The 20,441-nt window shown below is 44.2% G+C and overlaps 2 protein-coding genes across 4 annotated transcripts; one reads left to right on the forward strand and one right to left on the reverse strand.

Annotated features, from left to right (window-relative positions):
* Positions 1–553: 553 nt before the first annotated feature.
* Positions 554–4,266, reverse strand: C17H12orf43 (chromosome 17 C12orf43 homolog). Its single transcript, XM_068911777.1, has 6 exons — positions 4,063–4,266; positions 3,707–3,752; positions 2,702–2,800; positions 1,980–2,053; positions 1,548–1,638; positions 554–1,168 (listed from the first exon to the last, which is right to left on the reverse strand). Exons 1-6 carry the CDS (start codon positions 4,226–4,228, stop codon positions 820–822), a joined length of 825 nt encoding a protein of 274 aa, XP_068767878.1. The 5' UTR covers positions 4,229–4,266; the 3' UTR covers positions 554–819.
* Positions 4,267–5,874: 1,608 nt separating this feature from the next.
* RNF185 (ring finger protein 185) lies at positions 5,875–20,247 on the forward strand. 3 transcript variants are annotated; one of them, XM_068911778.1, is made up of 8 exons: positions 5,893–6,024; positions 7,608–7,720; positions 11,266–11,497; positions 13,101–13,119; positions 13,789–13,901; positions 14,441–14,495; positions 16,454–16,571; positions 17,669–20,247. In XM_068911778.1, exons 3-8 carry the CDS (start codon positions 11,316–11,318, stop codon positions 17,764–17,766), a joined length of 585 nt encoding a protein of 194 aa, XP_068767879.1. In that variant the 5' UTR covers positions 5,893–6,024; positions 7,608–7,720; positions 11,266–11,315; the 3' UTR covers positions 17,767–20,247. The 3 variants fall into 3 exon arrangements, with proteins under 3 accessions (XP_068767880.1, XP_068767879.1, XP_068767881.1); XM_068911779.1 differs by lacking the exon at positions 7,608–7,720 and having other exon boundaries at positions 5,875–6,024; XM_068911780.1 differs by lacking the exons at positions 5,893–6,024; positions 7,608–7,720 and adding an exon at positions 10,013–10,145.
* Positions 20,248–20,441: the final 194 nt, after the last annotated feature.

Here is a 20,441-nt window from a genome sequence, read left to right on the forward strand (position 1 = left end):
TAAGCAGTCAACTTAAGCCATCTTTATCTCTGTTAGGGGAGCCATCTGAACAGAGCAAGCGAGCCACTGCTGTACAAAACCTGCCAAATTAAATAAGACTAAAAGCGTAGCAGAATTCAATAACAACAAATGCCACGGAAGACATGAAAATAAATTTCAAAGACGACAACTTGAACAGAACTACCTATTTATAAGAACCCAGAAACAAACTCACTGCACACTCTTTGTTTAGCTGTTATATGCAGGGGCCCTGGAGAGGTGCAGATTACTGAAGGATTAATAACATGGCAGGTTTCAACAACAGATTGTCATGATGATCATCGAAAAATAAGTAGGCCCTGACATCTGCCAGGATGCTTTTGATAAGTGAGTCTCTCTCCCAAGCTGGGGCTGTTCCTCCCAAGCACCTAGTGGGAGGCAAGGAGAAAAAGGAGTCGATCACTTGTTCATATACATCAAATTCAAACCATCACATACTTTCTCTGGGACACAAGATTTGGTTTGACCAAGAGAAGGAACATGGGAGGACAGATGCAGCCCTTTGTCCCGTAAGTCTAGGCACAGTATTTAATCTTTCAGCACTAGGTCCGCATAAGCACCAGCACATATAACTGCTGTGAGGGAAGGACAATGTTCCCTTCCTCCAGGGATGCCAACAACAAAGGAACTCATTTAGTAAGAATTTAGTAAGGCCACTGAGCTTTTAAAACAGAAGCTCAGCCTATTAATTTTCCCTCATCTGCAGCAGCTTTTTCTTTGTTAGTTTCTTTTCAGCATCCTTCATCTATCACAATCATCTGCTGTTTGCAGAACAAATCTTCATTCTTTTTTTTTCTTCTTCTTTTTCTTCCTCACTATTTCTGGCAACAGTGTTGTCTCTATATTATTTCTGTCCTGCCTCTCATCCTGTCCATTTGTAGATACCAAACACCACAAATCTTTCCTGGTTTGGTCACCCTCTGCCACTTCTACTATTTTGTCTTGAATCTTGTTCTCTCCCTTGATTTTCTTTTTCTTCTTTTTCTTCTGGCTGGGCTCTACACAACAGTGATTCAGATCCTGGCTGGAATCCTGGGACAGCGCAGGGAAAGCACTTTGCTTCAGGATGTCTGCAGCTGACACAGCAGCCTCCTGGTACTTTTGCCATTCTTCGTCGCTGTCCAGGTCACTGGAAAGGTGACAAAAGGGAAGGGAACTGTGTTAAAATCGGCCCTGAATTCACCCGAAGCACGGAGTAATCTAACATCAGAACACCTGATCAAAACATCCAGTGACTCTGGGACTCCAACACGTACTCCAGTTAGCATTTAATGCGTTTGAAGGCTGAGCATTCTTTACACATACTAGGAAGGGTAAGATCATTTCTCAGAAATGTTTCTAGTTCCCCAGCATTTAAAAAAAAATCTGCTAAAGTTCAACATAAGAGTCATAAAAACATGCTTCTCAAGTTCTTCAGCTTTCTATTCCCATGGGAGTGTCCCAGCTGCCTCTGAAACCGGAGGTAGAATAGTAGCACTTCAGGAGCAAAGCAGCTGACAGGACCTCACCTGGAGCTAGACGGTTGTCTCCTCCTTGCTGGAGGAGAAGGTTCCGATTTCCCAGAATCTCCTGGGATGGAGGAGGAGAAGAGGCGAAAGCCTAAAATATGCAAAAGGCATAAAGGGAATTTTAGCCAAGCTATAATACAGAGGTGAAAGCAATCAATAGCAGTCTCTCTAGGAGGCCTCACTGCTGTTAATCTTCCTATTGCTAAAGTGCTAGACAGCAATTATTTGGGCCAAAAAATCTGAGAGGAACCAGATAAGGCACAGAGATCATAACGTCAACATGCCAGTCCTTAGTGATATCAACACAAATTCTTCCACTGCAAGCGCTCTGCAATTAGTTGTGTGTATAACTGGCACTGGAGAGCATCCATGCCACTTATTATTAATTAACAATGTCCGAAGAGAGCCACAATGGCTGTGACTAGAACTCACCATCATCTCCAGAGTCAGACTCTTGCACAGAAGTTTGTGAAGGTCCTGATGAATCCTTCAAGACAGTGATAAAACTAAGCAGAAAACCACAGTCAGATAGGTTTGTGCAGCCAAACTGAGATAAAGTTGGATACTTCTAGGAAACAAGACTGTAGGGAGATGTTACATAGTTTCTTTCTTTTTCCTAGTGAAGTGGTTTCATTTTGCCCTTTCAGAGCAGACCATGCCTTCACCTCTTACCATCACATGCCATAAGCATGACTTGCAAGCAACATTTCAAAAAGCCCACTCAGAACACCAGGAGTTCTAGTTCTTAGAGCCATGTGTACGCAATAAAGACAGCGGCACCCACAGTCAGAGGCAGCTTGTGAACACAGCGTGCTGCCAGCACAACTCTGAACATTTTAGATTGTAAGAATAAATGAAAGAGTCGCATGCCAGCCTTTAAGTGGCTCCCTGTTACATGTTCACCACAGAGGTGAACGGAGACAGGCTGTACCGCACAGGAGGCCTGTACAAGAGGAGCACAGCACATGGGCCAGGTCAGCTCACAGAAGAGTGGAAGCTTGCAGTAGATACAGGAACGAAGGGGACAAGCAAATAAACAATTTGTCCTTCATATCCTCATTGCTCTCAAATCTTTAATTTCCCATTTTTAGAACGCAAAAACATCAGTGCTACTTTACCCCCAGAATAAACCTTTTAATATCACATGCCAATACCCGTCTAGCATTGCTCCCAGTTTCTTTGCGACATGTGCTCTGAATTCTGGTGTGGTCTGTAGCTCATTTCCATCCTCATCATGACCATTCACCTTGCGCCTGTTTAAAATAAGAACAATGATGATCTCTTTCAAGGCCAATAAGATCTGCTGCTCTCATCCACACAGGAGACAAGCAACTGAAAAGCCTCCTAGCCTCTAGTAACCTATTCCTACTTAATTGATAGGGAAGACTGCTAAAATGCTGCAAAATAGCTCAGCAGCATCACTTCAGCATCCAAGAGAGAGACGAAAGCTATTTAGGCATCTCCAGGACAGTTAATAATTGGGTGATTTTCACACTGAAAGAGACAACAAGAGCAAACATATGATGTCAGGACATCCCTTTGCTTGCAGGTGGTTCCTGAAGAAAACAACTTTGAGGTACACTGCATAGATGCCACAGGTCTTGCAACATCTGTCCTGGGAGAGAGGATTTTAAGTTGCCAGGCAGAAGGTCTTAGACACAGAATCTACAGGAACATTGTAAACCTGTGTAGGACAACATCACCTTCATGGCAAGTATTTAATTCAGGTGTTGTTTTCCTAGTTGATAAAAGTATCTGGCTTTGCAACCGTAACCTTTTTTTGAAATGGTCTTTCTATGTATAATGCTTTCTTTCTAAGAGGAAAAGAAACTTCATTACATATAATTGTACTAACACCTACACAGGGCCCTTACAAAGGTGGTAGGTGTCTGACACTCTGAACTAAGGCTGTGCGTGAAAGTGCTAATAGCTTTCTACTTCTACACGGACCTGCCGCTAGAGGGATGAGAAACGTACTTAAAGAAATGTTAGCTTTTGGGAGGGTTTAAGCACCGTTGCAGGTCACTGTTGGCCCAGTTTCTGAGAGAGAACAATGCCTTTCGGTAGGGAGCATCCCAAGGCACTAACGGTAGGTAACACAGACACATTACTGCGTTAAATTTTTCTTCACTAGAACAGAATTTTGAAACCAAAGATACCTTAGACTAGGCTGAGCTGTCGGCAAACGAGCCTGTCTAAAACCACCTGCCAAAGAAAGAAAGCAAAAGCAAGTTAGAAAAACCGGTGCCCACAACATCGTTAATCCTGCTCCCGCAGATGTGGTGCTACGCTACAAAGCTTCAGGGGGAAACAGCTCGGGGCGGGGGGAAGGAGGAACTCCCCAGGGGCCCGGCGGTACCCGGGGGCCGCCCCCCGCCCCGGCGGCGCTCCCGAAGCGGCCCGACCCGGCCCGGCGCAGCCCCCCGCGCCGCGGGGACCCGGGGCTGGAGACGCTGCGCGGGGGCCGCGGCCCAAACCCGCCGGAGGACAGAGCCCGGCTGCCGCCGCCCCTCACCGCCAGGCGGCCCCGCCCGCGCCGCCGCCTGCCCGGCGCAGTCCCAGGCGGCCTCCTGGAACCGCTCCGCCGCCGCCGCCGCCGCATCCCTGCCGCTGCCGCCGCTGCTGTCCGAGTCCGAGCCCGAGCCCGCGTCTAGGCGCGAACCGCCCCTGCGCGCCGCCATCTTGAAGCCGCGCCGGCCGCGAGGCACGCTGGGGCTGCGGTCTGGCCGCAAGGCACGCTGGGGGGTGTAGTCGTGCCGCGAGGCACGCTGGGGACTGTAGTCGTGCCGGGCGGGAGCGGCGGGCGCGGAAGGCGGCCTGGGGGAAGGTGCGCTCGGCGGCCTGAGGCCGCCTGCCCGGGCTGTCCGCGGAGCTCTCCTCCGGACTCGCAGCACCCTCCCCGGCCCTTTCCTTCCAAGGCCTGGGGATTTCCGTACAGTATTTTAGCTCCGTTATTTACCTTCACAGATGACAAACACCAGACGCTTCAAAGGATGTTTTACTCAAGCGGGCAGGCAAACCTCAGCGTGCTCACGGGCCTTTGACGTGCGGCAGTTTTGAGAGATACAGTGCGGGGGGGGGGAGGAAAAACAAAAGAAAGAAGACGGCCTGTCACCTGCCAGAAATTGCTCTATGATTTCCCACCTTTCTGCTGTGGTGTTGGAAACCGAGGAGCAAAGTGAACAGACGGTCTTCGAAACGGCCCTTTTTGTCAAATGAGGGCAAAAAGCCACTAACAGACAGCAACTCTTTAGCACGGAAATGTCAAGGAAGGGTTTTCTCAAATGTGATTTGACACTGAATGAGAGTAACAGTGGGCTGAGAATACAGCAGGATAAAACAAAGAATGGAGGGCTTGGATTCCTGATGTATGTACGACCCCTTCGTAAGTAGAATTTTAGGAAGCACTTTGGGCGTACTGGAAATGCCAACATTATATTTGTCAGTTTTGTCAGTCAGCCCTGAAGAAGAGAGGAAATCCACGTGCACTAGTACGCCAACGGGAATGAACTGGCGACCGCGGTACAACAAGCGTTCTCTAACTCTAGCAGCTACCAGCCACACTGAAGAATGATATACATGACACCATTAGAAAAAAGAAATTCACACATATAGATATGTCCCCGTTACACATGTGATATACAGCTCTTTGAAAGCTAGTAATTTATGGGCTTCAAAAAAGCAAGCGTTCCCTTGCATCCTTTATTATTGCCATTCAATTCAATTAGGCTTTAGCAGTGGGAGAAAATCTGAGTGTGCCATCCATATTCTCCATCTGACCTACTATTTTAAACAAATCTGTCCTCTCCAATGAACCTTGTCTGTAAGCAAGATTAAAATTTTCATCATCTTCTTGTACGTAATCCTTTCCATTCATCCACCATTCATCTTATTCACTGCCTTCCTCTGGATCCCTTCTACTTTAAAAAGGAAGCACTCACTACAAGTGGAACGGGGACACTGTAAATACGTCCCTGCAGAAACGCATAATAAAATCATTCCATTCTTCAGAGACCTAAAACGTAAATAAAACGCTGGATACATCCCCTGGCTGTGCCGCCTGTGGCAGCAACTGCTCCTCGGATTGCTTCAGCTACCCTACGAGGCCCAAACGGCAAGGGCTGACCTTACACCTGCTCCCCTGAGGACAACACTGAAGCACCGCTTCGCCGCCGCGGGCGGGAGGGACCGTGGCTGCGCCCCGCCGCCAGGCTGCCTCCGGGGCAGGCCGCGGCCCGCCTCGGCCCGGCTCCTGCCAGGGGAGAGGGGCGCGCCCGCCGCCCGCCGCCCGCCGCCTCCGCCGGAGGCGCCCCCGCAGCAGGCCAGCCCTCGCCGACGGAGGGGGGCGGCCGGCCGGTCCCTTCCCGTCCCGTCCCTTCCCGTCAGGGCCCGGCTTCCGGGGCAGCAGGTGACGGCGGCGGCGGCGGCGGGCGGCGCGGCTCCGTGGCTCGGCTCCGTGGCTCGGCGGGACCCGCCGGTGAGACGCGCCGAGACGCGGCCGGCTGGCGGCGGAGGGGCCGGGGGGGCCGGGGCCTGGCGGCGGCGGCGGCGGGGCGGGCCCGGGCCGCGGTTACAGGCCGCGGTCAGCGAGGCGGGCGGCGGCGGCGGGCCGGGCCGGGCCGGGCCGGGCGGGGGTTCCCGGGGCGGTTTTCCTTTCCCTCCCCGGTGCCGGGGAGCGAGGCGGCGGCCGGGCGCGGCGGGCTGCTGGCCGCTGGCTCTGCTTGCGGCACGCCGGGCTCCTCTTGTGCACGTTTCGGTGCCAGCCCGGTTAGCCCGCTTTAGGGGCCTTTGATTCTAACAAATATTTTACATAACGCCCCGGACCAGGAAAACGTTCAGGTGATACCACCCAGCTGGTTATAGCAGATTTCTTTTTTTCCTTTGGACTTCCTGAGGCAGGAGGATAACATCTCTTCTTCGAGTCTATGATACAGGTTTTATGGAATCGTTTAAAGAAAAAGAACGATCTGAATCCCGTGCTTTTTTGAGAGCTTGTAAGCGTGTCGGGAGGCATGTCGAGTCCCCCGGGCAGCCTCTCCGCGCGCCTCGCGTCCTGGAAGCGGTGCCCGCGGTGCAGGCGCGCTGCAGAATCCCGGTTAACGAAACGGGGCCGCGCGACGGCTCGTCGCTCCGTGAGCAAAACAGATGCGTTCGCCAGATCAAGCCGGTGGGCAGGCTTGTGGTTGGGTCCGCTTTCTGTAATACTAAGAAGCAGGTGCATGATGGCATGGAGTTTCTGGGAAGTGGAAAGGTGTGCTCGCAGAAAAGGGTTTGGAGGAGTTAACATGTAACGTGTTTGGGAGGCTGAATGGAATAAAAAGGTGGTGAGATAAATGCGTGTTTAATAATTAACTGTAGGACTTCAGTCATGTATTTACTATGAGTATCTATCTTAAAATGACTATCAAGAAGTAAATGTTCTTCTAGGCACTGTCAATGATTATCTTAATTGAAGTCCAGACAACTCGAATACTTTTAAGTATCAGATTTTTCTTAGACTTATGATTAGGTACGTTTATATAAAATCTTGGTAATATTCTTAGAATTTGATAAAACTTCTAACATTAATACTTTCTCTTTTTTTAATTTGTCATATCTGCATCCGAAAATCACAGTCACAGTAATTATAAGAAAAGTAGCCTAACAAATCTTCCTTCGCACTTAAACAGAAAGAAGTTCAGAAACTAAATGAGAACTTGTATCACAAACTAGACCTAGATTGTTTCAATTTGCGTAATCTCAGATAAGATACGTCTCATTAACAAAAGAAATATGGGAGTGTGTCTTTCTAGTAGAATTTCTAATCCAACAGTGCTGTTCTTTTTATTTCATTGTTATATATTAGACATTGCAAAAATAAATAAAAGGTATGTTTTATGAATAAACAAGCCAGAGTTCTGTAGCCTTGCTGAGATTTTTTTCTTCATGCTCATGAAGGAACATTACAAAGTAAATTTTTCAAACATTCTAATGTTACAGTGCTATGAGCATATATTCCACAATTGTTTCTCACAGAGTGACATCAGCTTTTAATTTATATTCTCTCTCTCTCTCTCTCAGGTTGAATTACTGTTCACCTGCTGTGTTTCCAATGGAATTTTTTGCATGGTTTAACTTATGGTGGAAGCTGTCCCAGTCTGTCCTGAAAAGTTTCTGTTGTTTTTTAGAGGCAGGTCAGTGTACTTCGGCAAATGTAGTAATTTTTCTTGCTAAGTTAAGAAACATCATCTTTTACAGGATCCATTGGGCTCACATATTTCTCTTGTGCAGTTTCTCATACTAGCTCTATGGTTTTTTTTTTCTTTTTTTAAATTTTAAAAATATTTACTCAAATTTATTTCTCACTGCTTGTTCGTGAGACTTGTATTAATACAGTCCTTACTGATTTCCTCCACTTCTTTCATGGACCACCTGCGCTTGCAGCTGTCCCGCAGCGCTCAGGTCCCAGTGTGCCGTTTACTTCTCAGGGGTCCAAGTTTGCCAGCTCTATCAGCCATACTTTTTCTTTGGACAGCACAGTGGGATGCACGCTGGATCCCTAGACGTACATCTTCTCTGCCATGCCTTCTTCACCCTCCATCCCTTCCAGCACGCTTTATTTAGGCAGACTACTTCATTTGTTGCCAATCTTGATTCTCTGGATGCAGTAGTTGTCAGCGATGTAGTCATTTTTCAGAGCAATCTGTTGGGATATCACAGGAGGTGATGACTTAAATGAAACAAACAGCAGATATAGATGGCTCTTAAGTACAAAGATATTATTTTCCCATACATGTCTAGAGAACAAAGAAGGGCAGGAAAATCTTTGCATGCTTGCCATTAGATCTCAACTGATTTTTATATCCTTTCACTTGTTTTGTTTGCCACTCATCATGCCTCTGAGGTTGGATTTAAGAGCTGATCTGAAGGACGAGGGTTTAGCAAACTTGGACTGGCATCTGTCCAGCCAGTCCTCTCTACGTTCTATTTACTTAACCCCAAAAGTCGTGGTGTGTCCCAGGGCACTTGCAATCTTCCTTTTTTCTGATTTCTAGATCAAACAGAAACTGGGCTCCGTTTGGCCTGGTTTGCTGTTTTTTTAAGTTTTGTCTCTGAGTTTAAAGTAGTTCAGGTGACATTTCTACAGTTTTGAACTTGTTCTACACTTGGACAAATTGAATTTGTGGTTGAACTGCTACTTTAGGATTCACAGGCTAAGCTCATGAGTGATGCAGCGTACAATTATCAAATGCACCTTTTAGTCATCAGACGCTGTTTCATGCTTGCTTCATCGTATATGCAGCGTGCTTTGCAGATGAACACACCCCTACAGGGCCTGCTATAGTCCTAGTTGTATTAAACAGTATTCCACAGACAAAAGCAAAGGATTTAGAAGGTTTTTCAGAGTAAGATTGCTTTTTGGTTATTTTTGTTGTTGTGCTTTGATCCATTTTTGATATTTTAAACTGGTTAAATCCTGTCGGTGCATCAGGGCCAAACAGTGTATGGAGAAAGAACTAGAAGAGGATTCTGGTTCAGAGTAAGGAACGACCTTCTAGGAGGGTATTTTCAATGCCTGTCATGTTATATTATTTTGATCTTTCTTCTGTCTCAGCCATCTTTATTTCTTTGCATTAATGATATTCTACAATGATGATACTCTATAATAATGATTTTTGTGTCATCCTTCCTCATACACTTGATGATTTATTTATTTTTCACAGTTACTGCAAGCAAAGAGTTTTAAAGCAGGGGTTTATGAAGATACAGATTTTAGCTTTTTGAGGAGTCTCCAAGTTTTGAGTGCTAAATATATGTAATTTAATTGGGAGAAAAGGAGATCTTGTTTCCTTCATTGGTTTTAGGGACAGAAGAGTTCACTTATGTGCTTCCTCTACGTGTTTTTGCTTACGTTATGCGGCAAGCTGAATAACCATACCTCTTCTGTGTCCAGTCCAGAAAATTATGTTAGTGCTCTTTGAGAATGTGTTGATTTCCTTAGTTAAAGGGAGGGTTTTTTTAATGTTGATTTTCATTCCCAGTGTGTATAGGTCCGAAGCTGGTAGGTTTTCAAACATTAAAATCCTGAGCAAGATAGGCTGATTATACTGAAGATTCTGGTAGTAAGGATGTGTGAAAACTCCCAAGTGTGTTTAGTGTGCAGTTTGTGGGCTCGCAGCGCTTCCATCTGCTTGGAACTAACATGAATTTTAATTTTAGATGTACAGTGAACTGTTTTGCTGATGAGTGTAAATGAAGTCAATAGTATGAAATGCTAAGAGTCAGCAGTGCTGAAAGCAATGTATGTTAAAGCACAGCATCTGTGACTACTAAGCTACCCTTCTGGGACACCGTGCAAAATGATGTAACTGAGTGAAAAAGCTCTGCAAAAAAAAATTTCTTCTTCTTGCCAGCTGTAACTTAGTGTCATTGATGCAATACCTTGATGAGGCTTGACTACGACGTTTTCTTGACACTGTAGTGGCATTGAATTGTATGAAAAGAGCTGTTGACAGTAACAGCTAGAGATACGGAGATTTTGTTTTGCTGCTCTGCACCTGTGCTTCAGCACTGCTGCAAAGAGGGGACACAAAGGAAGCCTGTGCTAGTGCTTGTGGGGTAAGTTCACAAAGAAAATAGCTTCTGAAAAGTTCAGATGGCCTTTTTCAAATTCTTAACTGTTTAACTGTTCGTGCACTTGCAAAAGGTTGAGATAGTCACCTGTTCCCCTCTCACAGCCTTATCTAGATATTCATATCCCTGCAGCAGCAGCAGGATGTCAGAGTTTCATGAAAGGCACAATGGAAGTTTTAAAATGATCTTGTTTTGGTTAATTTCTGTCATTGCTGAAATTCTTAGCTCTTGGATTAAAAACCTTGTACTGGCAGAAATTTATGTTTCTGGAAATCTGGCAGAAATGTATGTTTCTGGAAATATAGGTTCCTTGTGGCATGTCTCAGAGCTTTAGGTATGGAATTTGCATATCTAGGAAATAGACTGGGGAGGTTGTTTTTATTGCAATAAACTAAATGGTCTTTGATAGACGTGATGATGTTAATGAGAGCTGAAAGCATGTCAGCAGCATATTAAAGTAAGATTTTTAGTACTTCTGCATTACTACTAGAATTATTAAAAATATTTGATAGTTTGAAAGTGCTAGAAATGTTTGCTAGTCATGTCAACCCACTGCTGTGATAACAGCAAGATGTGGCTGATGAGACACATCAAGTGCCAAGCCACTCCCGCTTTCCATGATTATCATTCATGATAATCCAAACTAATGATCATTGCACTTAAATATATGCTTTGAGTCAGTCTGCCCAATCTGAATCTGAAAATAAGCTTCTTTCCATGAATTGCTTCATGATTAAATCCTATTTCAGACTGCACTTAGAGAGTTATGGTTTGTGCTGAATTCTTGGAAGAGCACATATGACTAGGTGAGCCAATTTTTTTTTCTTTCTTTCTTTCGTTTTTTTCCTCATAGAAAATGGCATTTATGAGAAAATAGGGTGGCTTTGTTTTGGCTGTGGGTCTAGACTGTTGATCAGTAACTTTGAAATACGTGTCACATGATTAGCCAGGTCATACTACAGGACTTCAAAGTAGCTTACTTTCTAAAAAAAAGATCCATCTTGGCTATGTTAAACTGAAGCCATCATTAACCGGATTCAAATGTTCTTTTATTTATGTTGACGTTATAATACTAATGAAGTGTTTTTCCTTTTCTCACTGCTAGGATTCCAATAGGAAAATTTTCTTGACCTTGCATCTGGGCAGCTCCTGAGGATGGCAAGCAAAGGACCCGCTACTTCTACATCAACGGAAAACTCCAGTACTGGAGGGACCAGTGGCAGCAGTAGCAGCAACGGTGCTGGGGACAGTACTAATCAGGACAGCACTTTTGAATGTAACATCTGTTTAGACACTGCCAAGGATGCAGTTATCAGCCTGTGTGGACATCTCTTCTGGTAAGTACTCAAGTCCCCACAGAGAAACCAAAACATCTGCTACAGCTCATGTGTCTCTGATCACCCAAAAGCCTATGACTTTTACAATGTTAAATATCGAATAAAAATCTGTTTTACTGTAAAAACTGCAGAAGGTCCCTGGCTTTGGTTTGGGTGCAGCTTACCTTTTTGCTCCTAAACTGTTTTTTCTCTGTTAAATGGTGGTAGTCCGGGGAACATTTTTCCTGCATGTTAATTTTTTTATACTTTCCAATTTTGTAAGAACAAACAAACAAGCAAAAAACCCTGGATAGTTCAGTGTTCATTGATAATGTTTAGCTAAGTGTCTTATCTTATTTGTGCTTTCTGGTCTAGCATAGATATCTTGTTCAGACCTAAATGCCTTTCTAGCCTGTGCATACCTAAGACTAAATCTGAAAGGAGGTTCTGGAGACCAAACTGTTATTTTCATACTTACTACAAAGCTTGCTCTTTTTTTCTTTTGAAATCATAGAAAAATTTATTTGTAGGCTATTTCTCTTTTCCCGTAGTATTGCCGTTGTAATACTAGCCATTTGGTTCTTTGATCTGATTTGGGAATGTATTGCATAAATACAGTAAGCATGTGGCATTTCTTATTTGGGAAGATTGGTCTAGAATATACCTTTTTGAACATCAAAAAGCTAATGAGGATTGACATTGTTTTATTTTACATAGTAGGCTAAATTATGCTCATTAATAAAAGGAACAGTTCTCTTTTATGATGATATATATAACATCTGAAGGTCCAGGTACTTATTCTAAAGATGGAGAATCACTTGCTGATAATACCCAAAGATAAGATTATTGCAATGCTAACGTCACAAAAGGATTTTGAAGAACGGACCTTTAAGGAATAGCCTGTATCTTGTTTGAATAGTGTCGTAAAGATCACTTTGAAAGCAGATGGCTGCTTAGCAGTTTTGCTTCGTAGCTTGCTCGTTTGTCTTTGACCATTTTTAAGTTGCCACATTAATGTAAGAGTGGCATAATGGGGATTTTTGTGCCGTGAGCAACCTCGTCTGATCACATACCTGACCCTGCTTTGAGCAGGAGTTTGAACTAGAGACCTCCTTAGGTCCCTTCCAACCTGAATTAATGCGTGATTCTATGAACGTGGCCAATGTTTTTGCTATACATCCCTCACAAGACTTCTGTTAAGATTCTGAAGTCTCATTACTGTCATTTTTCTAATTTGCATCTTAGCTCAGGGATATCTTTTCATGGAATTGGAAGAGGAATTCTGTCCAGTAAACACCATAAGATGAATTAAGCCTCTATTTGGGCCTCTGGTAGGGATGAGGACGCAGCAGTCAGAGGTGATATGGAGAGAATCCTGTTAGCAACTTACTTAGACTGCATAACCTGAAAAGACCAGCAGAGATCAGGCTTGGGCTGTCCTTTCAAAAATTATTTTAACGGGAGGTTATGGAACTGGCCTGACTGGATTCCAGGATTCTGGTGTCTCTAAGCTTTGCTATCCCTGGTACACTTTATACATTTGTCAGATCAAATTGTCAGTAACTAATTCTATTTTCCCCTCTTTTTCTGCTTTTTGAACAAATTGTCCTGGGAATGCTCACAGTTGGCCTTGTTTACACCAGGTAAGACAGGTTACCTTTTACTTTGTCTTTCATCAGCTTCTGTTACACAATAAAGCCGTTGGTTCTCTGGAGCATTCTGTCAAAAGCTGGAACATCCCGCTTTTTTCAAGTGTGCATCTTTCTCTCCAGGGCAACCACAATGTGCAAATGCAACTTCACGTGCAACAACTTGCAATTTGTTCTTTCAGTGAAAAGAAAACTTAGATAGCGTTCCACCTTCCTCCCACTTTTCAGTGCCTTAACCACTGACTATTCCCCATTTTGATAGGAGAGTTGATGTAGACAATTGACAGGGCTTTAGTTGGTAGGCTAAAGGTTGAACGTACTTCTCTTTGCGTATGTAGTGTTATACATCGTAGTAGCATCATAGAAAAGAAAGACGAAAGGAGGCTATCTGCTCTAGCCTTTGGCCTGTGTCGGGCTGTTGCTGTTGTGTGTTTTCTCATATATTTTCAGTTGCAGTTCTGAATGTGTACACATCAGCAGATGAATCACAGCAGAACTGTAGCCAAAATGCCAACATTTTGGAGAGTACTTGGCATTTAGTAAGATGTTTTGCTCCTTGGCTTTCTGAGAAATTGCTGAAGTCTCTCTGCTTGGCTGCAAAAAGAGGTTTGCAAGTTATTGTTCTCATGATCCTTTGTTTTGTTTTCATTTCCTTTCTTTCAGTGGCTAGAGACCAGGCCAAACAGGCAAGTGTGTCCTGTATGCAAAGCAGGAATCAGTCGAGATAAAGTTATTCCTCTGTATGGAAGAGGCAGCACTGGGCAGCAGGACCCCAGGTAAGGAACCCAAATACAAGTATGTTTGTGTGAAAACTACCAACTCTCAAGATGAAATTTCTAAATTGTTATATTCACAATGTGAAATATGTTGTCAGAAGTTGGCTAGAACTGACATTTCCGCCAAATGTTTTTGGCTTTTCTGGGGCCTGAGTTTGCACACCTTATTTCTTGTACATCTGGCAGTTTATTTTAATTTGAATTGGGTGTTAATTATCAGCTACAAGTGGTAGGTTGCAGTTAATGTTATCTGACTGGAGCAGCTGTATAAAGTGCTCATACTTCATTATTGGTCCTCAGTTTCTGGCATTTGCCATGAGACTTTGTTATGCAAAAGTGCGAAATCTTAATTCAGGTATGTGATCCTGAGGGTTCATATAGCTGGTGGGTCTACTCTCTCACCCTGCCTCCAGTTCTGCTGCAGCATAGCCCTATGAGAGATTGCTCCATGTTGGTTCTGCTTTATTAGCTAAGCTATGACAGTTGCTATTATCACGTGATTATCCTTGCATTTGAGGTAATTGCAGAATTTCCTACAGAGAGAAAACTCCACCACGACCCCAGGGTCAGAGACCTGAACCAGAGAACAGAGGGGTAAGTGAAAAAATGAACCGGAGCAGATAAGTTGCTTTTATTGATGGTGGTATTTATTTATCTTGGAGGGCATGATGTGTGTGTAAGATCCTGTGTGATGATCCTATACTTACTGTTTCTTGCTCATTCCCAGTAGGTTGTTCGTGAATAACTGATAGCTGCTGTGTGGCAGGAAAACTCCATTCCTATAGTACTCCTTAGCATCCCAAAGAATGAGTTAACTTCAATCATGCTTCACAAAAATAACCGTGTGTGGCATCACTGGAAATGCCGTTCTTCATACTTGATCATTCTCCATAGATAAATACAAGAAACACTTTGCTTTGCAAATTCTCTCTGGAAATATATCTTTATCATATGGCGATGTCTTGGAAACGTGTAATCCATGTGTGAATATGCCTATTTTTGGCACTGATACCCACTTCTAGCATCTCTCTGTGGGATATTACCGTACCATGGCATTGCATGAAAAGAATGTAGGTGTATCTGTTGGATCCATGTTAATTTGAAGTGGGATCCATTTTTTTGCTGAGGAGATTATACACAGTGAATATAAACAGCAGCTCACACACGATAAACAGACGTGGGAGAGCCACTAGGTCAGACAGTGAGCAAGACCTGATGAAACAATTGCGTGTTTCCACGTAACTCCAGCCAGGGTCCTCAGAGAGCATTTGTGTGCCTCACACTTCACGCAAACAACCCTGCTGGGTGTGATTAAGGAACATTTTTGCATTGAATAGATTGGGAGCTCAGTCGTTCTCTCTCTCCAGGGAGTTGTCTTCTTATTAAATCAGCTGCTGCATCTCGGTTGAACCTTTTAGCGGGTGTTGCCTTAAGTCAGAGGAATATGGTATGAAGACATAGCAGTAGCGATGCTGTCCTTCCTGTTTCCAACAAATGCAGGACCTGCCGTGCAGAGTGCTTTGCTGTCCCCGATAGAGAGTTAATGGTAAAGCAGTTGAGAAGAGTCATAGTCAAGACTAACTCCTCAAATCAAGGATCAACACAGAAACATCTGGCTTAAATTATACTAGTGAAATCCATCTTCATCCCTCCCATTATTGGGAGGTGATAGACCAGAGTGTTTTTCAGAATTGATATCACTGGTATAATTCTGAGACAAGTGGACAGTTTGCTGTATTACAGGACACAGACACCGAGCTCTCCGGAGTTAAAGATGACAAAACTGCTTAAGATTTACATACAGTTGGTTCTTACCACTGCTTTTATATGTTGCGATTCATCTTGACACAGATGACTTATCTTTTGACTTGACATGGAATGTTGCTCTGGACCCCCTATGGGTCCGTGTTGTTGCATCTTCTGTTCTTTTATCCTGTCCTGCAATCCTGCCCCAGATGACTTTATATGCCAGCTCAGGTACGGGCTCCCTGATACTTTTTTGGGTATTGTTCTTCCCTATAATGCTCCAGGCATCCCACTTGCAATTTATCCCTTTACTGAATGTTTAAGTGATGCATGTATATCAGAAAAATCAATATAGGTTATTTTTCACAATGCCTTTGCTTTAGATATGGCTAATAGCTCTTAATATAGAATTGCAGTATTTAAATGTTCTAAATAGCGTTGGTAATGTTGATTTTGATATGTTGTCAGATATATGCTGGTTTTAGGTTGAGAAATTACAGAAATGCTTTGGCTAATTTGTGGCCTTCAAGCAAGAACTGCAGTTCCTGGTTTCCTTTTTCTCAAACTTTTGGGTTGCTCTGGGAAAGTTGCTACTGTGTGAAACACTTTACAACCAGGAGAACTAGGGAGGTAGGTAACAATAGCGTGGCAAACTGAAAGTTGTCAGACAGCATGCCAATCCTTCAGCCTTAGGAAAGAAGCCAGCAAGAGGGAACGTTTGTCTGCAGTTTTGCAAAATGTTTTTGAGATATGTTTTAAATGATTTGTAGCCTTTTTTTAATCTTCTGTTGCTTTGTTCTCTGCAGGGATTCCAGGGCTTTGGGTTTGGGGATGGTGGCTTCCAAATGTCATTCGGAATTGGGGCCTTTCCCTTTGGTATATTTGCCACAGCATTCAACATAAATGACGGGCGACCTCCTCCAGGTACTGTGCGTCCTACCTTCTAGGAGAGTCATATCATAAACAAATGTTTTACAAACTTACTTGTGACTTCTAAAAAAATAGCCTGCTAAGTGACAAAATTTCACTTTCTGGTGAAATAATTTCACTTTTTTTTTTAATTAAGAAAAAACAGTTCAGTTACTTCAAATAGTGGTCTCGTTCTCTAAAAGTTGTTTGGTAATCCCCAGAAACACACCTCCCTATCAGCACTGTAGGAATAACTGAGTCTACCTGTTTCAAACGAGAAAACCTACTGCCCAACGTTTTCTGGACTTCCTGGGTGAAAGGTTCCACCTGGTAAATTTACTTCACTCTATAATATGGGTTGAGGATACATTGTGTTTTGGCCTAGGAATTATGAGGAAAAAACCAGAAGGTCATTCTTCATGTCACATGTGTATTGAAAAGGACCTGTGTTGTCCTTGGGCCAAATGAACTTGCCTATCAGCTATACTTTGCTTTGCACTGAAAAATTGTGTGGGGTCTGCCTGAACTGAGGGGTATTTAAATGTGTGCTGATATACAGCCATCGTTTAACCAACGCTTTTATCTGCTTTTCATCTGGGGACTCAATACAGCAGTTCCAGAAAGGTCCATCCAGAGCTTTAAGCTTGTGCGCTTTTCATCAGTTCTCTTGGTCAAGGCTACACACGCAAGTTTTGACTCTGTTACCATTTGCATATGCAGAGAGATGTATTTCACCTTGAGGGGGAAGGAAGGCTGAGGCAGAGGTTGTAAAGTTCCTCAGGATGGAAACACCTGGCAACAATGAACTTAGCTCAGCTTTGTCCCCAGTACTCTGAACGGACTTGTCCGGACTTAGCACTTGGAGCTGCCTGCTCCTATTAGTCATGAGCAGGCCTACTGCCAGTTCTGCTCTGAGGAGCTGATGCTTCTCTTCCTTCTGACCTTCTGGCATGGCTAGGCAACCCAAGGATAGGAAACCTTGTCAGCAACAGTTTTTCTGCAGGTGGATTTCTTGCGTATTTTTCAACTTATGAATGTGCTATATGCAGAATATACAATATTCTGGAGAAGTTGAAAGAGCTGAACTGTTTTTTTTACTTCCTGTTTTCCAGCTGTTCCAGGGACTCCTCAATATGTGGATGAGCAGTTCCTATCCCGCCTCTTCCTGTTTGTGGCTCTGGTGATAATGTTCTGGCTGTTGATTGCATAAATCTTTTCCATTATCCTGTATATTCATGGCCAGCGAGGCCTCTGAAACAGTTACAAACTGCATCCCCTTCCCATTTTAAACCTCTTGGTGTCTGGTTCCATAGCTAATCACGGGTTCCAGAAACTGGTGGTACCACAGCACAATGAAGAATCTCGCGTTTTGCACCAGAGCTGGAAATTAAACATTGGTTTAAAAGCATATTTCAGCTCAGCTATCTTGTACAACAGGTTCCTGCCACAAACCATGGGGCTAGCTTTGAGCTCCACTTCTAAAAGGAGTGCTGCTTTTAAATCCTGTGCCAATTAGTTACAACAGGTTTACTTGAAAGACAGTTGCCCCAAGGTAGGCTGGGCAGGTAAGCAAAGTTCTGTAGTGTGATCTGTATCTCATGTTTGGCAACCACGATGGACCAGCTGGAGTTGCGGATGTTGTTTGATGTCTTCACATCAACATCTAGCCTTCTTCAGGAAGTCATCTGCAGCACTGCTGAGACTCCTTGGGCGTGACTTGTGATGCAAATGGAACCAGCTTTGGAGAATGCTTTCTTTTCTTGCTGTTATTTGATGGAGTGATGGAAAACTCCCTGCTGAAGTGGTTCCAGTGGCTGTTATAAGAAGGGATACAAGTTTATGCTGCAGTTTCTTAAAACCTGCATTTGCTGGAGCCAGACACTGGAAGATGCTCTCGTCGTGGAGCTGGCTGGGGTTGCCGAACAGTACACACACCTGTCTGCCTCACCCAAGCTCAGTTCCCCGCTGACAAAACAGTGTTGTCTTCCTTGGTTCTTCACAGCAGTCTCTGGCTGCACCCATGGATAATCCCCTCACAGCCTTGTCACTGTAGCTACATTTCTTTTTCCTAAGGCTGTGAGACATTAAGCAAGATCATGTACTCCAAATAAAATCCTATTAACAGATCTGAGATCAGCTTTTTGGGGGAGAGGAATGAGGGACATTTTAAAGTGAGCTTTGAGGTTAAACTTGTCATACTGTAAAATTATGCAGGAGGGGGAATGAAATCCTACCTTTGCTAGCCACAGTGGGGAGCATTTGGAAGAGTTTCTCTGTACAGATGTGTAAAGATGCTCTGTGCCACAACAAAATGGCTATAGCGCAAGAGTCATTGCAATATCTACCAAAGATATTCATTGGAAATAATGGAGGAAACTACAACCATTTCTGTGCTGAGGGAAAAACGTTTCAGAAGGTGAGCACACAAGACTAGCCTTTTTGGAATCCTGTTGGGTACATAGCTTTAAAAAGTATTCCTGATGTATTTGTGTAGATTCTTTCAGAACAGCAGCTATGAGGGATTCCCTAGCAAGATGAACAGTTTTGATTTTTCTTCTGACTAGGCAATTCCAACTTTTTTTTTAAATTATTTTTAATTATTTTGATTCAGATCACTGATAGTCATAATAATTTCCTGCAAGATGAATATTTTGACTTCCTTGGCAGTTGACTGACAGCTGACAAAACAAATCAACTCATAGAAGCCTTGTTTAAATAGTTAGGCTTTTTCTCATGCATATGGATGAGGTTCCTGGGCAAGGCACCTTGATTAATTGTTGTGCAAGCTAACTTCTGTAATTATAAACTGTTCACTGAGGTTTAACTTGCCCGCCTCCAAAATTCCACGTGGCAAGTACAATTTTGCAAAGCTTCTGCAGTGTTTTGCCACATCCAGTCGAGTTTATACCTGACTTGCTGATAATCTGGCAGAATATCTCTCTCAACTATAAATAGCTGAAGCAATGCTTCAACTTTTGTTGTGTGGCACTTTTGAGAAGCTTAACTTCTTTTACATCTGCTTCTTCTCAAGTGCGTAACTCGGGAAGTAGGACCCTTTCTAGGAGAAAGGCTATTTATTGCATTCCTACAAGCAACCGGCCATAGTTTGTAAAAAACGTCGCAGCTTTGACGGGCTTTCGTGAGCAGGCAGCACCACCTGCTGATGAAAAGGAAAAGTTCTCGTGGTTGTACAAGGGAGGGTTTTCCTTCTCCCCGAGTACCGAGAAACTGGGTGCCGAGAAGGAGCTGCGGTTACCCAGGAAGGAGTAGGGTATCCCTTTAAAGCCTTTTTCCTACAAGGAGGACGGAAAAGTAACTGTCGTAGGCTCAAAAGAGGTATTAATCGAGATTTAACTAACACTTATGTTTTAAAATACAGAATTTTTAATGGTTTGGGGGGCGGGGTGTTGCCATCTACTGGTGAGAGAAGCAATGGCTTTAGACTGAGGTGGCTGCAGAAACATGACTGAGAGTCCTTAATTTCCAGGCAATCCAAGAATGAAATAGTCTAAAAGTGTTAATGCTTTTGTTCTTACCTTTCTCTCGGTGTGCTTTTTGTATTGTAGCACTTTCCCCTTGTACTGAGACCGCACGCGGCCCCTAACGGCTCGCTTAGTGCGTCACCGTTACTGTTCACTAATTTTCACTGTTGTGAAAGTGATTTAGAATAAAAAAAATGGTTTTACATTGACCTGAGCGTCTTGGGCCTCTCTGCGCGCTCCGCCGGGGGCCCAGTCACGGCGGCTGCGCGGGGCGCGCGCGCCCCAACGGCCGTTGGTCGGTACCTGCCGCCGGGCGGGGGAGGGGCGGCCGGGCCCGGCGGCGGGGGGCGGCGGGGGGCGGGAGCCCGCCACGCCACGTGGGGGGCGGGGCCGGGGCGGGGCC

The sequence above is a fragment of the Struthio camelus genome, chromosome 17 (assembly GCF_040807025.1).
Source record: "Struthio camelus isolate bStrCam1 chromosome 17, bStrCam1.hap1, whole genome shotgun sequence".
Classification (NCBI taxonomy): domain Eukaryota; kingdom Metazoa; phylum Chordata; class Aves; order Struthioniformes; family Struthionidae; genus Struthio; species Struthio camelus.

Bases quoted from the DNA above. Each gene is read 5' to 3' on its own strand.
- C17H12orf43 (XM_068911777.1), bottom strand. From the start codon at position 4,228: ATGGCGGCGCGCAGGGGCGGTTCGCGCCTAGACGCGGGCTCGGGCTCG. The intron at 2,801-3,706 runs GTATCTTTGGTT...TATTTTAAACAG, and splicing joins ACAGCTCAGCCTAGTCTAAG to GCGCAAGGTGAATGGTCATG. The intron at 2,054-2,701 runs GTATTGGCATGT...TTTTCTGCTTAG, and splicing joins CTGGGAGCAATGCTAGACGG to TTTTATCACTGTCTTGAAGG.
- RNF185 (XM_068911779.1), top strand. From the start codon at position 11,316: ATGGCAAGCAAAGGACCCGCTACTTCTACATCAACGGAAAACTCCAGT. The intron at 13,902-14,440 runs GTAAGGAACCCA...AATTTCCTACAG, and splicing joins ACTGGGCAGCAGGACCCCAG to AGAGAAAACTCCACCACGAC. The intron at 14,496-16,453 runs GTAAGTGAAAAA...TGTTCTCTGCAG, and splicing joins CTGAACCAGAGAACAGAGGG to GGATTCCAGGGCTTTGGGTT.